General features: G+C 40.9%; 1 protein-coding gene across 1 annotated transcript in view; it reads left to right on the top strand.

Moving 5' to 3' along the window:
- Positions 1–24104, top strand: part of ncam1a (neural cell adhesion molecule 1a) — a 947827-nt gene that overhangs the window by 764022 nt on the left and 159701 nt on the right. Inside the window, 2 exon segments of the mRNA XM_034177824.1 lie at positions 7943–8068; positions 22498–22520. Of these exon segments, the coding sequence (XP_034033715.1) occupies positions 7943–8068; positions 22498–22520 (149 nt within the window).

Here is a 24104-nt window from a genome sequence, read left to right as displayed (position 1 = left end):
GGAAGGATAAAGATTTTTCTATAACAGCCCAGTATAAATTGTGTTGCCCAGTCCAATGTATGGCAAGTTTCGCCATCTCAAAGGAGATATAGTACAATCTTGGACCCAACCCTCCTTTTTCCCTGGGTAAACATAGCTTATTTAACTTGATCCTGGGCCTTTTCCCATCCCAGAGCAACTCCTTAACCAGTGTGTCATACTGTATTTATTAAAAATAGATGGGGGCACTGTAACTGACAGCGTCATAAGAGGATAGTTGAACTGTGGTGAAACCACCATTTTAATTTCATTCACTCTTCCCCACAATGTCATCCTTATTTTATTCCACTTGTCCAAATTAATTTTTATCTTTGGTAAAATTAGATCAAAGTTTAAATGTGACATTTCTTCCACCTCCCTGCATATTTTAATTCCTAAATATTTCATTCCTTTTGTTATCCACTTAAAGCCAAATTTTGTCATTATATCTCCACTACTAATCCCAGATATTGGTATTGCTTCAGACTTTGTCCAATTAATTTTATATCCTGATACATTAGAATAAAGTTGTATTGTGTCCATGAAATATTGAACAACAAGGGTGAGAGAGGACACCCCTGTCTCATGGCTCTTTTAAGGCTAAAGAAGGGTGACAAAACATTTGTTATCACTGATGCCTTGGGACTATTATACAACATTTTTACCCATGTAATAAATTAATACAAAAACCCGAAATGTGATAAAGCTGCAAATAAAAAGTCCTACTGCGCATGGTCAAAAGCCTTCTCCGCATCGAATGAGAGGGCAACAATAGAACTATTTGTTCTCTCTGTTCAGACTTATTAGGTGCAGTAGTCTTCTCTTATTATCCATTGATGATCTATTCTTCATAAAGCTTACCTGATCTGTATGAATAATACCTGGCAAAACATTCTCTAAAGGAGTTGCTAGAATTTTGGTTAGAATTTTACAGTCTACATTAAGTAAACATATAGGCAGATAATTAGAGGGTTGTAATGCGTCCCTGTTGTTTTTTGGAATGACTGTTATTAAAGCCTCATCAAAGGTCGGTGGAAGAGATTGTAAAATAAATGCTTCATTGTATACTTCTTGTAGGATTGGAGCTAAGATATATATGAACTGTTTATAATATTCTACAGGGAAGCCATCTAACTCAGGAGATTTCCACGTTCTTCATGCCTAATACAGATTTATGTATTCTGTTTCTGTCACAGGGCCATCTAATAACTTTACCTGATCAAGAGATAGCTTAGGCAGATTAATATTAGTAAAGAAATCACTCAATGCTTTAGGATCGGTGTATACATCAAGTATATCAAGTGCCTCATAATATTTTTGTAACACCTCATTAATTTGTTTAGTGTCAGTTACTGTTGTGTTCCCATTTGAATTGCTGATATTAAATGACAGTTGTTACGCTGCTTTAACTGTTTGGCCAGCAACATGCTTGTTTTTTCCCCTTCCTCATAAAAGGATGTCCCCAACCTGAACAGAGCATACAGTTGTATGCAAAAGTTTGGGCACCCCTGATAATTTTCATGAGTTTCCTTTATAAATCATTGGTTATCTGGATCAGAAATTTCGGTTAATTATATCATATAGCAGACGAACACACTGATATTTGAGAAGTGTAATTAAGTTTCTCGTATTTACAGAATGTGTGCAATAATTATTTAAACAAATTTAGGCAGGTGCATACATTTGGGCACCCTTGTCATTTTATTGATTTGTATACATTTAGCACTAATTATTGGAACACAAAATTGGTTTGGTAAGCTAATTGACCCTTGACTTCCTTACACAGGTGAATCCAATCATGAGAAAGGGTATTTAAGGTGGACATTTTCAAATGTTTCCCCTCTTTGCATCTCTTCTAATGAGTGGCAACATGGGACCCTCTAAACAACTCCCAAATGACCTGAAAACAAAGATTGTTCAACATCATGGTTTACGGGAAGGATACAAAAAGCTATCTCAGAGATTTCAGCTGTCAGTTTCCACTGTGAGGAACATAGTTAGGAAATGGAAGACCACAGGCACAGTACTAGTTAAGGCCACTTAAGTAGCAGGCCAAGAAAAATGTCAGATAAGCTGAAGTGAAGGATGGTGAGAACAGTCATAGTCAACCCACAGACCTGCTACAAAGACCTACAACATGATCTTGCTGTAGATAGTGTCTCTGTGTATCGTTCAACTATACAGTACACTTTGCACAAATAGATGTTGTATGATACTGTAATGCAGAGGAAGCCTTTTCTGCATACATGTCACAAACAGAGTTGTTTAAGGTATGCTGAAGCACATTTGGTCAAGCCAGCTTCATTTTGGAATAAGGTGCTATGGACTGATGAAACTAAAATTGAGTTATTTGAACATAACAAGGGGCGGTATGCATAGCTGAAAAAGAATACAGCATTCCAAGAAAAACACTTGCTACCAACAGTAAAATTTGGAGGTGGTTCCATCATGCTGTGTGGCTGTGTGGCCAGTGCAGGTACTGGGAATCTTGTTAAAGGTGAGGGTCACATGGATTCCAGTCAATATCAGCAGATTCTTGAGCACAATGTTCATGAATCAGTGACAAAGTTGAAGTTGCACTGGGGCTGGATCTTTCAATAAGACAAGGACCTTAAATGCTGCTCAAAATCAACTAAGGCATTCATGCAGAGGAACAAGTACAACGTTCTGGAATGGCCATGTCAGTCCCCAGACCTGAATATTATTGAAAATCTGTGGTGTGATTAAAAGTGGGCTGTTCATGCTTGGAAACTAACAAACCTGAGATGTTTTGTGAAGAATGGTCCAAAATACCTTCAACCAGAATCCAGACTCTCATTGGAAGCTATAGGAAGCATTAAGAGGCTTCTGTTCTGTTCTTCAAATTTATGCACCTGCCTAATTTTATTTAAAGAATTATTGCACACTTCCTGTAAATCATATGAACATCATTTCACTTCTCAGATATCACTGTGTTTCTCTGCTATATGACATATTTAAGTTAAATTGCTGATCCAAACATCCAATGATTTATAAAGGAAAATCATGGAAATCATCAGGAGTGCGCAAACTTTTACATAAAACTGTATTCTACTTTTTTATTATATATTTCCAGAAGTTGAAATTTAAGTTTGCAAATGTTTTGATATAGCTGGTTTGAGAAATTGTCTGCCAAATCCCTTTCATGTGACCTAATTTTAGTTTATAATTCCTTTATCGTGCTCATATCCTCTCTTTTCTTTTTAGATGCATATGCTATTATTTTCCCTCAAATATAAGCTTTAGATGCTTCCCATTCTGTTGATTTCCTGTCTGTGCTTCCTGTATTTAAATCAAAAAATGACTGCAATTCTTCTTTTAATAGTAAGTTAAAAGCCTCATTAGATAATAGTGATGCATTCAATCTCCATCTACCTCGTCTCTGCGGGTCATTATGTATATTGATTCCCAGCTCTACAGCTGCATGATCAGATAGGGCCATTGCATTAATTTTACAATATGCAATTTGCTTGGTTATATTATTTGATATTAAAAACATATCAATTCTCCAGTATGATCTGTGACATTGAGAGAAAAAAGTATATCCTCTTTCACATGGGTTTGGCAGCCGCCAAATGTCCATCAGACTATTATCTTGACTTAAGGTGTGTATAGCAGCTCTATCTTCGGGTATCGACAATGGGACTGTGAGAGTACTTCGATCTATGATAAATGCATCCCAGACTTGGTTAAAATCTTCTGCCAGAATTATATCACCCTCCATTTCTCCCAAGGTTTTATTCAATCATGAAAGAAGTTGGATCCACTATCATTGGTGCATAAATACTGCACAAGATAATATTTTTGCCATGTATATTAGCCTGTAAACAGATCATTCTGCCCTCATTATCCTTTACCTGTTTAACCAAATTAAAAGCCATATTTTTATGTACAAGTATAACCACCCCATTGCATTTACTACATAATGAACTATGAAAAACATGTCCTACCCATCCAAATTTTAGTTTCATAGCCTCCTCAGACTTAAAATGTGACTTTTGGATGAACACAATATCAGCCTTATTGTGTTTGAGATAAGTCATTACTTTCCCTCTTTTTGGAGGACTTCCACAACCTTTTACATTCCAGCTGATAACTCTAAAATAATTTGTAGCCATTTAAAGTTTTATGGGAAAGAGAGAAAATAATGCAAAACAGTGCAATGGAAAACAACCCATATTTCAGCCCTCTTCAATAGAACAATATTCAGTGTTGCATCTGATGCGCTATAATCATTCTTTGTTGCATATGTTTTCATCATGCCCAAGTTTTTTTGAGTGAAAACGTTTAGAAAAATTTCATTTCATTTCATTTTCATTTATTTATATAGCACCAAATCACAACAAAGTTGCATCAAGGTGCTTCACACAAATAAAAAATCAGGCATCAGAAAAAAGAATCAGGCATCAGAAACACAACAAATACATTACAATTTGTCAGCATTAAGCAACAAGCAAAACAAAAGAAATGCCAAGGTGATTGCCGGCCACCAGCCCCAAGCCTCACCAAAGGACCAAGAATCTAAATAAAGTTGAGGCCACAGCCTGCTCTATTTTCTAATAAAATAAATTAAAAGATTAAAAAGCATAGTAACACACTATGCCAGGATGCTAGCCTATGAAAGGGAAAATAAGTGCGTCTTAAGTCTGGATTTGAAAGTCTCTACAGAATCTGACAGTTTTATTGATGCAGGGAGATCATTTCACAGAACAGGGGCACAATAAGAGAAAGCTCTGTGACCCTCAGACTTTTTATTCACCCTAGGGACACAAAGTAGTCTTGCACCCTGAGAATGCAGAGCCCGGGCCGGTACGTAGGGTTTAAGGTCAGATAGGTAGGGAGGTGCCAGTCCGTGCACAATATTATAGGCTTGTAGCAGAACTTTAAAATCTGATCTCACTGGGACAGGAAGCCAGTGAAGAGATGTCAAAATGGGTGTAATGTGATCAAAATTTCTGCTTTGTGTTAAAAGTCTGGCAGCAGCATTTTGAACCAATTGGAGAGCCCTAATGCTGGACTGAGTAAACCAGAAAATAGAACATTGCAGTAGTCCAATCTAGAAGAGACAAATGCATGAATCAAGGTCTCAGCATCAGTCAGGATGGGACGAATCTTCGCTATATTTCGCAGGTGGAAGAAAGCAGTCCTCATAATATCTCTAATGTGAAGGTCAAAGGACAACATAGGATCAAAAATTACCCCAAGGTTCCTCACTTTGTCAGTGTTATTTCAAGTGTTGCTGCAGTTCTGCTTAATAAAGCATTCAGCCTCCTCCACACTTGTAAAGTGTTGGCTCCTGCCCTTCCACATAAAGGTCAGTGTAGCAGGAAAGACCAGTGTGTATCTCACACTGCGTTACCGTAGTACCTTCTTCACAGTCAGGACCTCCTTCCTCTTCTCCGTTAGTTGCTTGGTCACACAGCCTTTGTCCATCCCATTTCACTCCTCGCTTGTCTGCTGCCGCTCTCAACACCTTCTCGCGGGTGGACTGCCTCAGGAAGTGGATCAATATGGGTCTGGGTGACTGGTCCTCCTTCAGCATCAGGGCTGGCATTCAGTGCGTTTGTTCATTTTCAAACTCTGCCTCAGGGTTTATCCCCAGCCCCTCGCTCAGAACTTTTCTGACTCATTCCTCCAAGGTGCCATTAGTCCCATATTTCTCTGCCAATCCTACCACCCTTACGTTATTCCTTTTGCTGTGATTCTCAAGCATTTGCATGCGATGCCATATTATGTCCACCTTTTTCCTCATAGTGTCGGTGTCTTGAGTTGGTTGATAATAGTTATCTTGCTACTTTATGAAATCCATCATGTGAAAATAATTTTGTTGTAAAACTAAAGTAAAATAAAAATACAATCACAACACAGGAGAAAAGTCAACTAATGTGCGAGACTGAATTCAACGCGATATTGGAAAGTTAAGATCAAGGTAGGGAGCTACTTTATTCATTAAATGAACACAGTAGCCTTTCTAATGAGGCAGATAATATGACGAATTAGCCGGCTAACATCAGTGAGGGTTTTTTCTTTTTTTCATCCTTCACTCTCTGTGGTCAGAACTCAAAACAAAATGCCACAAAAATGACAAGCTGTTTAACAAAATGCAATCATAAAAAACTCTCACCTGTCGGTGGAAAATGTAATTCTGCACAACGTGCAGCAAGTAACAGGGTAAAAAACACAACACAATTAAATGATGTGCTGCTCCGAGACACTTTGTTTACACTTCAGAGCTGAGCTCCATACGTATGTCTGTGATGTTGTCAATGGAGCAAAAATGAAAAAAGAGTGTTGGTTTTCATAAGAGTTTGATGACAGTAACTCAGTGTGTGTGTCGGAAGGCACTGAAATAAGGAGTAGACAAGGGTCATAGCTCTGTTCCTGGAGCTCTCCTGTCCTGTATGTACCTGCTGCAACTACACCTTATTAGTTAAGTCAGGTATTTAATGGCTCTTGGTTGGTTGAGCACACATGACCTAGCAGTGGGTGGAGCAGGGACAGGAGGAAAACATACTGGGCAGGTCCTCTCCAGGAGCAGGCTTTGTGATCCCTGCTGTATGCAGTCGTGATGGCTGAGTGGGGCCTCATGAAGTATTTGGTATTTTTTCTTGGTCCACTAGATGGCAGGTCCTTAAAAAAAGTTCAAAGCATAGCACACTTCAGATTGATTTGAAACAGTTTTTTTAAAAGGGAATGCCAGAAGTATACAGGGGTGTGTGGTACCATATGATACCGTGTACTACAGTAATTTTGTTTGCGATTGCAGTCAAACTCACACACTTCAGCTTGTCAAACCTCCTGTTCTGTGGGGGGTGTTGGGGATGGAACAGACTTTTCCCACACATTTCTCACATTCTTTCTATCACTTCTATCATTTCTATCAAGCTCACTTCTCACATGTCTCATGCTTTTTTTTCTTGCTCATGTTATGAAATGAGTCATATTTTGTGACGTGTTGTTTTTTTTTTGTTTGTTTTTCGTTTACTATTTCTAACACTACTCCTTCCCTTAACCATAACTCCCCCAGCCCCGCATCACCCCACATTTTGTGATCCTGTCACAGAAATGTGGCACTTTTGGTGATGATGAACCGTCCTTCTCAAGATGCCATCATGAAAGGCCTTGAGATAAGGTTGCCAAGCCACTCTTCTGACCAAAAAAGGCTGATATTCTGATAACTACTTAATTAAGATAAGCTTAAAAACATAACCCATACATGCTATTTCATTGTGGTTCTATGCTTTGTTTTATTGGTTGTTGGGTTTTTTTTGGGGGGGGGGGGGGGGCAGTGTCAACATAAGCGGATCTAGCTTCTGATGGGGTGGGGAAGGGGTTGGGGACTTGACTGGGGGTGCTGATTGCACACCCTTACAATGGGAGTTGAGGGTCTGCATGGAAAATTTAAAAGTCTTTAGTATTCTGAGACAATCTGAGAAACTAAATACTAACTCTCGAGTCATCATCTTTAATACAATTTTTTTTTATTTTAAAGCTGTACAGCCTTTCAAATTTTTAAGATGTAAGTCATAAAAATAATTTTCTTTGGCACCACTATAGTTTTATTTATTTGCCTTTAAATAGGGGATTCATAATATGACATTGCCACTATGACCAAATTAATGTCTTTAAAAAAACAGAATTCCGCGAAAAGGGAACATTTAAGAACAGCCCTTGAAGTACTTATGGTAGTGACCCATACAGTCTGTGTTAGCGATATTACAGATCACATGGGGGCTTCCCTAACGTGATCAAGGGATGTTGTGAATATCTAGCCTTCTCAAAGGGTAATAGGCATTCTGCTGTAAACAGTAGGTGGGAACTGTGTGGGAATGATTCTTTTTGTTGCCGTTCACCATTTCCCAGTTGCTGTCCGCCTTCTTATATAGCTCCACATTTTCTCCAACAGGTATGACCAGTATCACCGTTGCTGGGCTCAAACCTGAAACTGCCTATGAGATCAAAATGTCTGCCATCAATGGCAAAGGTGAGGGTGAGAGCAGCCTGCCCACTATCTTCAAGACCGAGCCAGTCCGTAAGTACTCCTCCAATTCTCCGCTGCCAGTAAGTGTTTTTCTGACCCTGATGCTTTGAAACAAACCCCACAGCACCGCTGTCTCACCCGTCCTGATGCTTTCACCCCCACAGTCCTCTGTTGTCACGCCAAGCCCCAGTGCAGTCCTTTCCAGGCCTGGTCTGTTCCTAATCCAGCTTCCAGCTGGGTTGATACTCTATGAGAGTAGCCTATGCGGACTGTCTCACATGCACCAGCAGAGAGCTCCACGTGCACACGTACACGCTTCCTTGTGGATGTTGGCAATGTTGGCGGCGTTTAAGGCAAACAGGATTTCCTGGGAGCTTTTTGTTTGAGTCCCTGCACATCCTTTAGGCTGATTTCTTCCTCAGCAATAAAGCATCAGCTGTTATTTAAAGTTCATTAACAGCACACCCTGTTACTATGGCAACCAGAGGTCAGGGCCACGGGTGCATTGCTGTCATGTTGTGATAGATATGAAGGTGTGATGAAGTGTTGGAAAAAGTTGTTGTCGGTGGGTGTCGCCAAGATAAATGGTTAACACATTTATCTTGGCGTGTGCGCTCAGTGCTTTAGTTATTTGATGAGTTCTGCTCGTCTGTGGATCGGTCACCACTCACACCTGTCTAACGGATCCTCAGGAGACACTGTTTGTCTGTGTTGTTAATCCATTCTACAGGGACTGTTTTTGTAAACGTGCACAGCTGTTGGAGACAAACATCAGCATCTGCAGCCTTTTAATTAATAAAAAAATAAATGCAGCCAATCTCTCATCAAAAGGCAACATGTCTGTCAATCTTTACTTTTTTTTAATGTCCCACAGCATGCGAGATGATGCCATATCCAGGTGTCAGAATACCCAGGGCAGTCCTCATGAAAGTGCCTGAAAATGGGGTGGGACGATGCACGAGTGTGCTGGAAACAAGCGTGCAGCCCTCCATATATTTCAATAAAATGTCTGATTTCATCACAGATAACTCCCGTTTAGTGCCAGACGGTACCAGATCTGTTCCACTTTATGCAAAACTCTGGTACTGCTGTTGGTGCATCAAATTAATATTATTGTCATGCAACTACTACTGATTAAACAAACAAAAAAAAATGTATAAAAATAATTAATGAATTATAATAAAAAAAAACTCCCCAATGCAAAACAGAAGTTATTGTGGGTCACCCTGTACATTTACAGAACTGGGGAAAGACAGAGAAAGACCAGCCTACGCTGATGATGTCATCACCGGTAAGGCGCAAATGTGATGAGAAAAACTTTTTTTTTTTTAACATTAATTTAGTTTAGAGTGGGTGTTTAACCAACTTTTATTAGAAAAGGTAGGTGGGCTGATACTCGAGGGGGAGTGTTTTGTCCAAGCGGTAAGATTGGATGGTTCACCTGAGCCATAAAATTATGCATAATTAGGGGCGTGGTCACTTTGAGTAACAGCAACAAAGCCCAGCCTCTTCACCTCTCACAATGTCCGTAACCCAGAGTCCGCTCACTGTGGCCGCTGGCTGTTGTGGAGGACTGTGTCTCACTTAGAACATTGCTTGTTGTGCAGTGAAATGTCCTAAGGGATCAACTAAAACATCCCTGCTGCAGTATTCACGCTGAGGGAAATTCTCCTCTTATATGCCAACTGCATTAGCACTTTTAGCAGCTGTCTTTAGCTTCATCTGGCTCATAACTATTAATGGCCACAGCAAAGCAAATCGTTATAAGAACCACCGCATAGTCCCCATCAATATAATTTAACAAACATCTGGGGCCTGTACTACGAAGCGGGGTTAACTTACTTAGATGTAACCCAGGGTCAACCTCTTAAACCGGGGTTGACAAAATCTGGTTTCCTCAAGTGGTGTTAATCGGCACTACGACGCTGATTAAGATGTTGATTTGTTGAACCTGTGTTAACCTAATTGGAGTTTGTGCGCATTCGCATAAAAGGGGCAGGTTGCAGCACACGTCACCATTTTTCAATGATGGCACGGTCACCTTACTTTACCGAAGAAGAATGCACAATTATTATGCGGAGCTACAAGGAATTTAAATTAATGTTAAGGGGGAAATCAAACACATTGTCTGCCAATAAAGCAAGACAGGCTTGTTGGCAACGTATTGCTGATCGGGTAAATGCGTACGTACAATTCAACTGTTCCCCAAATCTGTTACAGATGATTAACCTGTGGAATGTCTAATATGTGTAAAAAAAATGACCTTCTTTCATTAATTACGCCCAGATGCAACACGATTCAGAAGTGGGCATAGGCCTACTAATAGATGTTAGGTTAATTTAATGTTTCCTAAATAGGCTACCTTGACTGTATGATTGCTATTCCTAATCCTGTCAATATTTCAGATGCAATAGCAGTGACAAATGCACCTGGCAGCAGGTGAAGATGAAATATAAAAACATCCTTCAGAACGGTAGGTTTATATTCATAGCTTGATAAGCCCCACTTCGCCTAATTAATGGACATGCATTAGACCTATTTTGATATTAGTAATTACCCGTGATTGCATTAAACCCTTCGTTGATTTGCATTGCAGATAAATGGCCAGGGAAAAGGACAAATGCATCCAACAGTTTACATAGAGCAAGTACTACCTTTCCGAATCATACGACATACAGTATTCTTGCTCAGATGTTCAGCATCACCGATGGAATACATAAATTGTCCACTGGCAAAATAGGCACAAGGCACATTATCTGCTCGATCGTCGGGGCACTGCTACACTGTAAAAAATGACTTGTTTTTACAGGAAAACGCTGGCAGCTGTGGTTACCAGGGAATTCCTGTAAAACATACAGCAGCACAGTAGATAACATTACAGACATAATATGTATATGGATTTACAGTGAATGAACCACGGCTGACTCACATTAAAAGAACTGTTAAATCTACAACAAGAGCTCTCTTTTTGGCACATTTAACTGCTGTATTTTTTAGAGGAATTCCCTGGTAACCACAGCTGCCAGTGTTTTCCTGTAAAAACAACAGTCTTTTTTTTACAGTGTACGACGGGTAATGTTACAGACTTCTGGCCCGATCAGCTGACAAAGATAACGAATTCCCTTGGCTGAGAATCTATATCTTTCATAGAGAATATCGTCCGGGTATGTCAGCGGATTCTGGCGGTCTTTAAAAACTCTCACCCTGCGAAGGCAGCCCCTCACAATTTGTGCCCCAATATCAAACGGATCATCCAGGTAGGCCGGCATTGTCTTCAGAGTGATTGAAGGTGGATGGACGGTACTTATAAAGGGAGTGGTTAAGCGAAAATCTCAAGCTAACCGAGAACATAACCTGCTCGGAGCAGGTTTGGCACACAGCATAAATTGCCATGGCAGCATACCTCGATCAGAACCTATCCACCTTTCGTAGTACGGGTTAACCGGGAAGTTACTCCACATGTCATCAGCTTACTTCCGAAGTTATCCTGATAAGCCAGTATTCCCGCTTTGTAGTACAGGCCCCTGATCTGAGGTTAGCCTGGTAGCTTCACACAACTGAGTCACCCACGTTCCACCCCTTTATCCATTCATGGGTTTGTCGTGACGTAGCAATAATTAGTGCCACTGCTGCTACAGCGGCCAACATTGTGACGCCCAAATATGGGGTTCATTTCGGCTGTTCCGGGTCTCTATACAAAATCTATGGGTGACATCCCACAGGCTTTGTCCAGTATATGTACAGTCTGTGGTTCTGACGCCTGGATACAGTGTATTTTAATGTACCATGATGTGCCAGATGACTTTTTGCCCACAGTACTATAAATAAAGGAGCTGTACAAATGGCTTTGATATCTATCTATTGTTTTGTTTGTTTTTTTCACATTTGTGCAAATTGGATTCATAGACTTTTTGACTGTGGCTCGGCTTCATCACCTCCAAAAGGAAGAAGACTGTCAGGCTTGTAAATCAACCATTTGGATCCGATTGCTTTAAATGAAGAGGAGCAGCTCAGAAGGCAGCAAGAACATCTTCCGCCCACAGTCACTGTGGGTTTGTCTCACAGTGCAGGCAGGAGCCCACATCAACGGGGGGTCGTGCACCATCCTCAGTCATCTTAGGACCCACTCACACACACACTGGCACTCGAAACAGCTTTTACCTGTCTGTTAACAGTCTTGACGTGGACTTGTGCTTCCGAATCCTTTCATTCGCTCCGTTAATACACGCTGCTCAGTGAACAGTCTTCACACTTACCACCACAATGCCACCATGTGGTGCACCTGGTGAACTTCACCATAAAGGGAGGAGCAGGTGACACTGATTGATTTTATGTCAAGCTCACCACACATCCATGATTAATTAGTTGATTTTCTGCTCAGTTTGTACTCCCTCTCAATGCCAACATGCCCCAAAACTGCTTATGCTACTTTGGGCCCTCAGTGACCAATCAAAATAAAGTGGTGGAGACTGGATGACAGAGGTGCTAATGAGCCCTGTGTCAGAGTATCCTGAAATACTCTGCTATATTTGTACATACTGTAATGCCTCAAGGTGTAACCATAGTTAAAACAATATTGTTGATAGAAAGGGTAAATAAAGCGCAGATCACGTGACATAGGAGATTCCTCAAAGCCTGCCAGAAGTCCAGTTTATCTTCAAGACTATTTGTCACTCAGCAAGCTGGGCTCTTCAGTTCTAAAAGTTCTATATACTCTGTGTGTATGTCAGTGCAGAGTGAAGATTCACTGCACACCTGCTCAGCGTCCTGTTTGTCTTAAAGATGTGTTGCCTCTGATAATCCTATCACGGGGTCTGATACAGACTCCGTGATAGGATTATGGAAGAGTTTTTTTCTTTTTTTTAATGATATTGTGATACCATGAAACTGTGATTTTCTTCCATTTGTCAGCCACCACTATGTCTGCTTGGTTGGCCAGCAGATATTTGTCTGTCTAGAATTTGAAGTTCCACAGGACCTTAGCCTTGTCCTTCTCAACCATCTTTGGCAGTGTGTCCTATCAGGACTTTGGGACTTCTAATCATTAGGGCCCCTTCACACATAACACGATTGAAGCCGACCAGCGTACGAAGGAGGAATTGCATGCCGTTCGTGAAAAATCCTCGTACACCTGTCACTACAATTATTCACGCACACCAGTGGCTGAAAGACAGATTGTGCCCTGTGAGAGCCCATTCGATCCCTCTCATGGCAGGGTGTCGTCCAAATTCCATGTGACACACACACGAACATCCAACACAGCTCGCTTGACATTTGTGTGGCCATTCGCACTGTTAGCACGAAAATAGTGAGCAGATGATCACTTTTGAGCTGGATGTGAAATTTATCTCAGTGCCCCCACAAGTGTGGTGTCGCCAAAAGCAACGCGCGTGGCGTGCATGTGTATTGCACATGTGCGCGTGTGTCGTATGTGTGTGGTTTTTTACGCACACTTGCATAAAATGCTTATATGTATGTACAGACATGATCACATGGAGGCCAGACAGCCACGTCTGAGCGCACACAGCACGGGGAGGCGCCTGTCAACTGATCGCAGCACACTGACAGCTGGAAATGACGGGTCAGTGCACACGATGTGTCACATTAAAAACAGAGAGCCCACCGGCAGGACAGGCATATAAATAATTACAATACTTACATATACAATTACATAACAAATAACGGACAGGGGGCGTGTCTGCCAACAGCAGCTGCTGTCCCAGCTGGGGAACACGTACTGTGTTTTGAAGGACATGAACTTACAACTTTTCTTTGTGAGGCACATGTCTCTGCCTGGTGTCCTCACGTGGAAATACATAAAACATCTTTCGCCTTTGTACCGGGCTGCAGCGGCCGCACACAGCGCACCTCGACAGGCTGCGGGTCGGCCCAGCACACGTGTCCATACATCATCTAATTTCTCTTTTTTGAAAATATGCCTTTATCTCATTTTTTATTTTAAGCATTTCATGCTTCCATTATAAGACAGCGATTGTAGTGCAGTGGTAACATTTCCATCTGTTAATCACACCTTTTGTAAATTGGAGGTTTGAATCCTGCGAGTGGCATTTCATTTTTTTTTTTAATCAGGGTTATTTAACTGCAGGATTCTGTATTGGGTCCCCTTTTATTTATTTTTTATTTCAACCCAGTGATTTTCACTAATTATACACCAATATCTCATCTGTCAGTGTCCAGTGATTGTATTAATTATTTATATGTGCGGCTGAGCCTAATAAGACAAAATGAGAGCGCACTGCTCATTCATGTCATTTCATGACTATACGGCTTGAAACTTGTTTGATCGTACTCCATCAGGGTAAGAATTTGAAGCTGGAGCAGTGTTTATTGCGGTTCTGGCCAAACAGCTTGAAAATGTCTGGCCAAGGGCACAGCTCCTTTCTTTCTTTTTTTGGGCAGGTTGCCAAGTCTGCACTTTATAAGACAGCCTGTTAGGAGGCAAACCAGGATTAAGCAGTTTCATCCCGTTTTTTGCCATTTTTTGGATCGTGGGTGATCATAGTAAAACGGTATCCTGTGGAATAGCCCTGTTAGAATATGAGCAAGAGACATGTAAATAAACCCATACTTGCCTTGGACATCACCAAGATTAATAAGCCAATAACCAGTGAGAAATGAGCTACTGGAGCCATACAATGACTGACAAAATGGAAGTGATGGAATGCTGCTGGCTATAATCCACTGTCTGAAGAGTGACATTACTCACACTGTCAGATTCACTCCACAGTCAGTCTGCAAGATATCTTGTTGTTTGATATCAGGGTCTTGAATGTTGTTTTGTTTGACGCTTCCATTATCTGTGCTTCCTCACCCACTGCTTCTGTTGCAAACCTTCCTTAGCATCCACTTTTCCTGAAGCAAATCTAAACTTTTGAACTTTCATTATTTTCTACATCTCAAGCTGTATTCATTTTGTTGTAGTTTTTAAATCAAGTGTTCGTTGAAAGTTGAGTCTCTCCATGTTACTCTGACATGACAGGAGCAGGAATCCTTCAGCTACTACATCTCACATCAAACGATAAATATGTGAGGGAGTTAACCTCTTCCAGAGGCAGACAGATTTCCTGTACTCACACAATGTAATGAGACACAATCACACTGTGACAGCGGTTAATGATGCAGGAAGACAGCATTGTTTACTTTTTAATTGTTCTTATTTCTCATCTCATTGGCTTTGTTTCCTCTCCTTTGTTTTTTCATTTCATGATGGTTTTCCATTCATTTTGTTTTCTACTGGACTTCACAGGTTATACTTTCACAAGTAAGTTTCTTTCTTACCTGCTTTGTTTTGTTCTGTTCCTATTTCCATCACCTGAACCAACACATGATTTAATGGTGGAATTCTGTGCTGTCACTTATTCCAAACCAGTCTTTGAGCAACTGAAGTTACACTAACAGTAAAGTAGTTGTTTGTTCTTATGTCACTATCTGTAGTCTTCCTGTCATTTAACTAATTCCATTCCTCTGATGTGGATTTGGGTTTGTTGACCACACTGATGTAGCCCTGACAGTCTGCAGATCCATCCTTAACACTGCAGCAGTTTCTTTAAGCCTCATGTTTTGGTGTTCTTTAGAATGATTCCATCTAAAATCAGTCCCTGTAGTGGAGCAGATAATGGAAAAATTGTGCGTTTGGTGGAACAAGCATCACATTTGGTATGGTGATTCTCATGGTATTGCTCAGCATGTCTGGTTGATTGGCCACTTTCAATTCAACATGGTAGCCATTTTCCAAGATGGCTAAAATGTCAGATGGAAAATCTATTTTTGCATAGAAATGCTCCTATTGGATCAATTAAAATGATATTTATGTCAAATTCCATTTAGTTATATTTTATTTGCTATTTATGGTATTTATTATGTTTTGTTTTGCTCATGTGCCAAATTAGAGTGAGGTTTATTACATTTAGTATTAATGGGTTCCACTCAGCACATGTTTGGAAAGTGTTCATCTCTTAAAACTACTGTATGCAGGCCTATTAAAAGGTGTTAAATGTTGAATATATTTTGTTGTAATTTTTAATATCTGCAGGCAACATGGACAAATGGCAATTTATGCCACTAAGTGTCATATTGTTGTTGAAACATAAAAAAAATTTAATCTGGCATGCCTGAAAACCTAAAATTTGACAGCAAGATCACGCAAATCAAATAAGTAACGACATTTCTGTGAGGAAAAAATGATTTTGGGGTCAATTTGGTGGCCATCATTAAATTTGGCACCATCTTGGATTTAACTGATGCTGTAAAACAGAGCCATTGTGATTGGACAATTTCTGTAGGGCATTTTGGTGGATTTCAAGTGGCCAGTTGATCTTGGGTATCACCATGCCAAATTTGGTGCTTTTTGATTTTGCTGTAAAATAGATTTTATCTGCTCCGCTGCTGGTAAAGAGTTGCTATGTTCTCCGATATATATGAAGAAAGTCCAGACTCTTTGTACACAAAGGCCCCTATCTTCTATCATGCACAAGTCAGTGCACGGCACACTTTTCACTTGATGCAGTTGTCAATTTCATACACAGTGTCCATTTTCTTTCAGTACCATACTTGCATTCTATTCATCTCTGCACCCCTGGTCATGTTTGTCTTAAATGAGCTCACATTCAGATTGCCTTTGTTATTTTTATGTGGAGCATAAAAAGGAAATAACATTTCACTTACCCCATGAAGAAAAAAATGTTTAGCGCAACATATGAATGATAAGTGCTAGTAAATAGAATAAGTCAATATGGGCCATAAAATAAATAATTGTTGATTGTAAAAAGAGAATTAAATGGCCATAAGATCATGCAGTGGCTTATGAATGTCTCTGTAGTTATTGCAGCTTTGCACTTCGCCTTATTCTTAAAAGACTGCTGCCAGTACACTTCTCCATTCTTCATCCTTGTCATAGCTGTGCTGACATCATCCTTATCCATCCATTGCACTTCTGGATTCACTCTCTCCATATCATCCAGCCTTTAATCTCTTTCCTTTTCTTCATTCATCAGCTCCTTAGAATACTCACTCCACCTTCTCAACACACTCTCGTGTCAGCACATTGTCACCCTAACCATCTCAGCCTCTCTGTCCGGCCAGTCGGTCCTTTTCTTCTTCTTCATTAGTGTTCAACTTGATTTACACTCTGCTCTATGCTCTTTCTTTAGCCTTTTCCACATTGTTTTTTTTTCACCTTGTGCCACATCTTCTTGGACTGCAGTCTTTTTCTTCATTTCTCTGACTGTCTCAGGTCTTTTTTTGCCAACCTCTTTCTACTTATATTTTCCTGTACTTCCTCATTTCACTGTCAGTCATCTTTGTTTTCCTTCTTGTTTCCATATGTCATACCCAGTACCTTCCTAGCTGCCTTCTCACCACTTTTTAAGTAGTTGTGCAGTCTTCCAGCATCACTTCACCTCCATCTAGTGCTCTCTCAACTCCTTCCTGAATTTTACAAGACAGTCTTCCTCCTCCAGCTTCCACCAACTGGTCCATGGTTGAGCCCTCACTGTCTTCCTCTTCTTCACTTCCACAGTTATCCTCAAAACCACCATCCAATGCTATCTAACTGTGGCCTTCTCTGCTACTACCTTACAGTCTAGAATTTCTTTGAGGTTGCACATAGAGGTGAAGGTGCATATTGTCCACGTGTGCACCTTTGTCCATTCTTTTATGTCACCCTGTGCTCATCCTTCTTGTTAAAATAAGCATTGCCTGCAACAATCTCCATTCTTTTTGAAAAATCCACCACCATTTGCCTTTCCACATTCCTCTGCTTGATACCATATCTACCTATCACCTTCTCATCATTTCTGTTTTCCTTCACTAACATGCCCATTGAAGTCCACTTCAATCGCCACACTGTCTTCCTTTGGTACACTCTCTACTACCTCTTTTACTCCATGCAGAAGTTGTGTTTCTCCTCCATCTTACAACCCATTTGTGGGACATATGTGCTAATGACATTCATCACTGCTTTCTTAATTTTGTTCTTCTTCACAAACAGTAGAACAGCTTCCCCTAGCACCATGCTGGACAGCAGTTCCAATGGCATCATTGTTAACCCTGGCATGAGCCGATACCGTGTAGAAGTTTTGTTTGTGGTCTGCATGTTTGGTTTGACAAATTTCACAGTGGTTTGGTAGCAGTGATGCCGGTAACGCGTTACTCTAATCTGACCACTTTTTTTAGTAACGAGTAATCTAACGCATTAATCTTTCCAAATCAGTAATCAGATTAAAGTTACTTCTCCAAGTCACTGTGCGTCACTATTATTTTTGCATTGTGGGTCGATACCAGCATTAAAATTGGTCCGTGGGCAGGGGGTCGGGGTTCGACTGAACTACACACTTTAAGCGAGCTGTGAGCTTTTCATTCGCGTTTTTCTGCAACAGCTACGACTCGTCCTCACCTCTTAAGCACAGTGACAACAGCACACCTGCACTGAGCTTTACAAAGACATTTTTATGCTTTTTTTTCTCCGAGCCGCTCCGTATCTGCTGCTAAAAACAGCTGATCCTCCGCGACGCGTCAACAACTAAACAATGTAGGTTAGAAATTGCAAGTTTTATTGTTTGGTAGTGACTTAGTGGTGAGTACTGTTGCTTCACAGCAAGAATGTCATGGGATCGCTTACCACCTGGTCCGTTCTGTGTAGAGTTGGCATGTTCTCCCCGTGTTTGTGTAGGTTCCATCTGGGTGCTACGGCTTCCTGCTTCTTTCAAAGACAAGCACATTAGGTGAATGGGAGCTTTAAGTTGACCATAGGTGTGAATGTTCTTATCTGTTTTGTGGCCCTGTGGTAGACTGGCATCCTGTCAAGGGTGTACCTTGCCTAATACCCTATGACTGTTGAGATTGGCTCCAGAACCCCTATGACCCTTGATTGGATTAAGCGGTTATAGAAAATGAATAAATGAATTTCATGCTAGATGCCCTTCCTGAAATAACCCAAGTCATTTATCCATTGTAGCCCCTGAGCTAGTGGACCAGGGGCTACAAGGTGGATTTTACAGCTCTGATTTTCTTTTGGATACTGTTTTACTTAATGCAGTACCAAAATTATTTTTTCATGAACAAGTCACAGATGTGTCCTTCATATAAGGGAGTAAAACCACATTTAAACCAAAGTGGACAAAACTCAGTGAAGCTCAACACTGCCTTTGCTGTTGAAGATTTCCCTTTCTCATTACAAAATAACTAAGTTTTCAGTGGGTGAGACACAGTGAGAGACTAAGAGGCAGAAAATACTTTGGTCTCTTCTAATTCTCTTGAATGTCACTAATTTAAATGTTAATACAACCCATCCTGCAGTTCTGCTCTTGTCATTAACCTGTCAGGCAAAGTCACGATCGTAGAATCAGTGCATTGAGTGATTGAGTGGAGCGATGGGGCTTTTGCTTCACTGGTTAAATAGCACCATTTTACAATAAAATAATTACTTTATAATCATTAAGTTCTCTGTCAACACAAACTGAAAAATGAATAAAAGAGAAAAAGTACATTGTCAAATCGACTGCTCTGACATCATGCTAATGATGATAAGGAGCAGGATGAGGAAAAAGGTGGAAATGTCAAATCCATGCCCCTGCCAGTTGGATGTGTAAATGTAATCAGTTCCACGTGTAAATGAAGCTGCATGGATCAGGTGACGTACAAATGACAGTCACATCCATCATGTCTGTTGTGGTGTGATGTGCCAAAAGTGAAGACATTCTGCGTGAAGCTATTATTTATTTGGGACGTTCATTCATTCATTCATTTTCTGCCACTTATCCGGGTCTGGGTTGCAGTGGCAGCAAACCAAGGACTTTCCTATCCTCGGCCAAGGCCTGTAACATTTCCTAGGGATCCAGAGGTGTTCCCTAGCCAGCTGGGAAATTGGACATGCCTGGAGGACCTCCCTATAGAAACGACCAGAGGGCATCCTGACCAGATGCCCAAATCATCTCAGCTGGCTCCTTTTGATGCGAAGAAGTAGCAGCTCCACTCAGAGTTCCTCCCAGATAGTCGAGCTTCTCACCCTGTCCCAGAGTGTAAGCCCAGATACCCAGTGGAGGAATCTCATTTCTGCTGCTTGTATCCACATCCTTATTTTTCAGTTATTACCCAAAGTTCAGGACCATGACTGAGGATAAGATCGTAAATTGAGAGTCTTACCTTCTGGCTCAGCTTTTCTTCACCACGAATGCCTGGTACAACAGATGTAAAACATCAGACACCGCCCCAGTCTGTCTGTGGATCTCACGCTCAAGGTCCTGAGGGGAAAATTACAACATACGAGGTCTATTAGAAAAGTATCTGACCTTATTATTTTTTTCAAAAACCATATGGATTTGAATCACGTGTGATTACATCAGACATGCTTGAACCCTCGTGGGCATGCAAGAGTTTTTTCACGCCTGTCGGTTACGTCATTCGCCTGTGGGCAGTCTTTGAGTGAGGAGTCGCCCACCCTCTCGTCGATTTTTTCATTGTTTAGGAATGGCTCAGAGACTGCTGCTTTGTTTGATCAAAATTTTTTCAAAACTGTAAGGCACAACTGAGTGGACACCATTCGATAAATTCAGCTGGTTTTTGGTAAAAAATTTTAACGGCTGATGAGAGATTTTGGTCTGGTAGTGTCGCCGTAAGGACGGCCCACGGCGCCTGACGGCGATCTGCGCTTCGAGGCGGCAGCGTCTCGCCGTTTCAAGTTGAAAACTTCCACATTTCAGGCTCTGTTGACCCAGGAAGTCGTCAGAGAACAGAGAACTTTCAGAAGAAGTCGGCATGAGGAGTTTATTTGGACATTCCATTGTTAACGGACATTTTGTAATGAAAGAACGTGCGGGCAGAGTCGCATGTCGGGCCGGACCCGACCGCGGGGGGTCGCGACAGGAAAAACACCTCCGTTGGAAACCTTAACAGGCAAGTTGGAACATGCCCTAGCTGTTAAACAATTTCTCAGTTACTCACTTGTTGAAAGCCATCAAAAGCCGCCTGAATTTTACAAATGGTTTTCAACACGGAGGTGTTTTTCCTGTCGCGGCGCACACAGATTCGCTGAGTCGTCATGGAAACGACTCGGCGAATTTGCGCGCACATCTTTCATTACAAAATGTCCTTAAACAGTGGAATGTCCGCATAAAGTCCTCATGCCGGCCTCTTCTGAATCTTCTCTGTTCTCTCACAATGTCCTGGGTGAATTAAGCCTTAAATTAGGATGTTTTCAGGTCGAAACAGGCCGACGACGGCACCTGGAAGCGCTGCGCGACGTCCCGCTCCATGGGAAGTCCTTACACTGACAGAAACACCCCATAATCTCTCATCAGCTGTTAAACTTTTCACCGAAAACCAGCTTAATTTCTCAAATAGTGTCCACTCGGATATTCCTCACAGGTCCAGAAAAAATTTTGATAAAGCAACGCGTGCCGTCTCGAGCAGCATGTGAAACAAAGGAATTCAGCCGAGAGGGCAGGACCACATCTCACTCAAGGCCTGCCCACAGGGAAATGATGTCACCGACGCGTGAAAAAACTCACGCATGCGCACGAGGGTTCAAGCATGATTGGTGTAATCGCACGTCATTCAAATCCATATAGTTTTTGTTAAAAAATAAAAAGGTAGGATACTTTTCTAATAGACCTTGTATATTGAGCTATTGTATTTACAAGGGAAGAATAAAGACCAGTCTGATGTAAGCAGGAGTACTAGTCATGTTATTTCTGCATTAAAATTGATTTGACAGGGAAGAAAGGAAAACATGACAAAAACACCAAGTCAGAGATATTTGAATCAATGTTATTAACTTGGGTTCCCAGTCAGTGTCGAGAGAGTCTAGGCTTTTTGCATCTAAAGACAAAAATGTGTTACGTGCCTCGTTCCTGTTCAATAGTAACTTGTGGAAAGGTTTGTACAAACCAAAAATGTATGTTGGACCTGCGTGACAGTTTAACTTCGACTTACTTGGGTTTTATAGAAGAGTGGGAGGCTGAAGGATGTTTGGATGAGAAATTGAAATCTCAGAACTTATAGATGCATGTGAATCCATTCTGTCTTAATAGCCGAGTAAATAGTACTGTATGCACTTTTCAAAATAAAAGCCTTCATTTATGTAGCTGGCTAAGCTGACATGTCATCTGAGCAGGTCACATGACTAGCTTAGTTGTTATGCACTCACTGGCTACTTTATTAGGTACAACTTGCTAGTACCAGGTTGGACCATATTTTGTCTTCGGAACTGCCTTAATTCTTTGGAGCATAGATTCAGCAAGGTGTTGGGTTTCCATTATTATTATATTCCTCAGAGATGTTGGTCCATATTGGCGTCAAACGTCCTCATTATGTGTGTGCACTAGTCTTAACACTATCTGACTAGAAAGCAATCTGGATTGGATTCACCTTAAGCCAGATTGCCAACTGGGTCTTTGAGAGGGGCAGCTTTGTCCTTGTATTTTGCATACTGATACCTGGTTGGTATTTCCACACCAAGAGAGGCGAACCAGCACCTACCAACATGGTGGTGTCACCGCTGAAAGTCACATGACTGCACACTGTCTGTACAGTTGCATGACTAACAATGTTTAACATTTAACATGTACCATATTTATCAGTAAAAGTTACATCTTAACATTTGTGCACAATTGGTGAATCATGTGTAAGTGGTCCCATTTGCACAATTTGAAGGTGAGTTCTTACTGAACACTGTGATGTGTTTATTGTATTGTGTCAGTGTAGTCATCTGAAAATGTCTCAAACACGTGCTCTGTGGCATCCCGGGTATGTTCATAACTAAATATCTCCTTTTGAAAACGTGTTTCTAAGAATGGTCACATTGTTCCATTTGCAGTCGTCACTGTGTTTTGTCCACCTGTATCACAGCGAGACAACAAACAGTGTCACAGCGCACACTGTTCATTTTCATTGTTGTGTTTTTTTTATTTAGCATGTTAGCATTGCCAATGTTGCAGACTTTCCTCTGAACCTAACTGAGCTGTGGTTGTTGTGTAGGAGTGTTAAAACACAACGGTCAGAGGACAGGCTGCTGCTGCTGCTGAGTGTCTGGATGCATGAGGCAGTTCTCAGTGCACAGTTTTGCTTGTATTTTATTTTGAAATTTAATATTTTTAATATCGTCAAGCAAAACTGAAAGAAAATGCTTCATGAATTCACACGCGATGTTGATGTGTATTCAGTGACTGATGTGTTTGCTTTTTGCTGTTTGCCGCTGTTGTTTTTATTGTATGTTTTGTTGATTATGTTATGTTGACATCATTTCAAAATGTTTTGTATGTTTTCCATGTGCTCCTCTGGCCCCCCTCCCTCCTTCCCTCCACTCTTCTACATTTTCCTTTCAATCAATCATGTGCGTGCGCATCATGTGACTGTCATGTGGCTCTTGCATGGTGCTGATGATGTCGTCTTCACTGCTGAACAGAAGGTAATTTTTTTTTTAAGTTCAAAATCATAAGATCACAGTTGATTCATGAAACACTCTCCATAAATTTAGTCAAGCGTCCGCCAACTTTAATTCATCATGTGCATTCGTCATAATGCTTTCTGGACTTCTGTTATCCTTTTAGCTCACATTCCATTATAGTCACACAATAACACTGGCAAACTCTAATTTGTAATTTTTTAAGTTTTTAACCCAAAGATTTATTTTCTCAGAATCAAAAGCTTTGGTCATGTGTTTTTCACACAATATACTGGTTCGAAATACACTTACCGGCCACTTTATTAGGTATACCCCTTGGTACAAGTACCAATTGGACCCCCTTTTGCCTTCAGAATTTCCTAAATTGTTTGTGGCATAGATTCAACAGGGTGTTGGAAACGTTCCTCAGAGCTGTTGGTCCATATTGACATGATGGCATCATGCAGTCGCCCATTCAACCAGTCTGCCCATTCTCCTCTGACCTCTGACATCAACAAGGCAGTTTCATCCACACAACTGCTGCTCACTGGATATCTTTTCTTTTTGGGGGCCATTCTCTGTAAACTCCAGAGCTGGTTGTGTGTGAAAATTCCAGTAGATCATCAGTTTGTGAAATACTCAGACCGGACTGTCTGACACCAACAACCATGCCACGGTCAAAGTCAT

The sequence above is a fragment of the Thalassophryne amazonica genome, chromosome 9 (assembly GCF_902500255.1).
Source record: "Thalassophryne amazonica chromosome 9, fThaAma1.1, whole genome shotgun sequence".
NCBI classification, from domain to species: Eukaryota; Metazoa; Chordata; class Actinopteri; order Batrachoidiformes; family Batrachoididae; genus Thalassophryne; species Thalassophryne amazonica.
The sequence above is the reverse complement of the archived record's forward strand: the minus strand, read 5'-3'. Positions and strand labels throughout refer to the sequence as shown.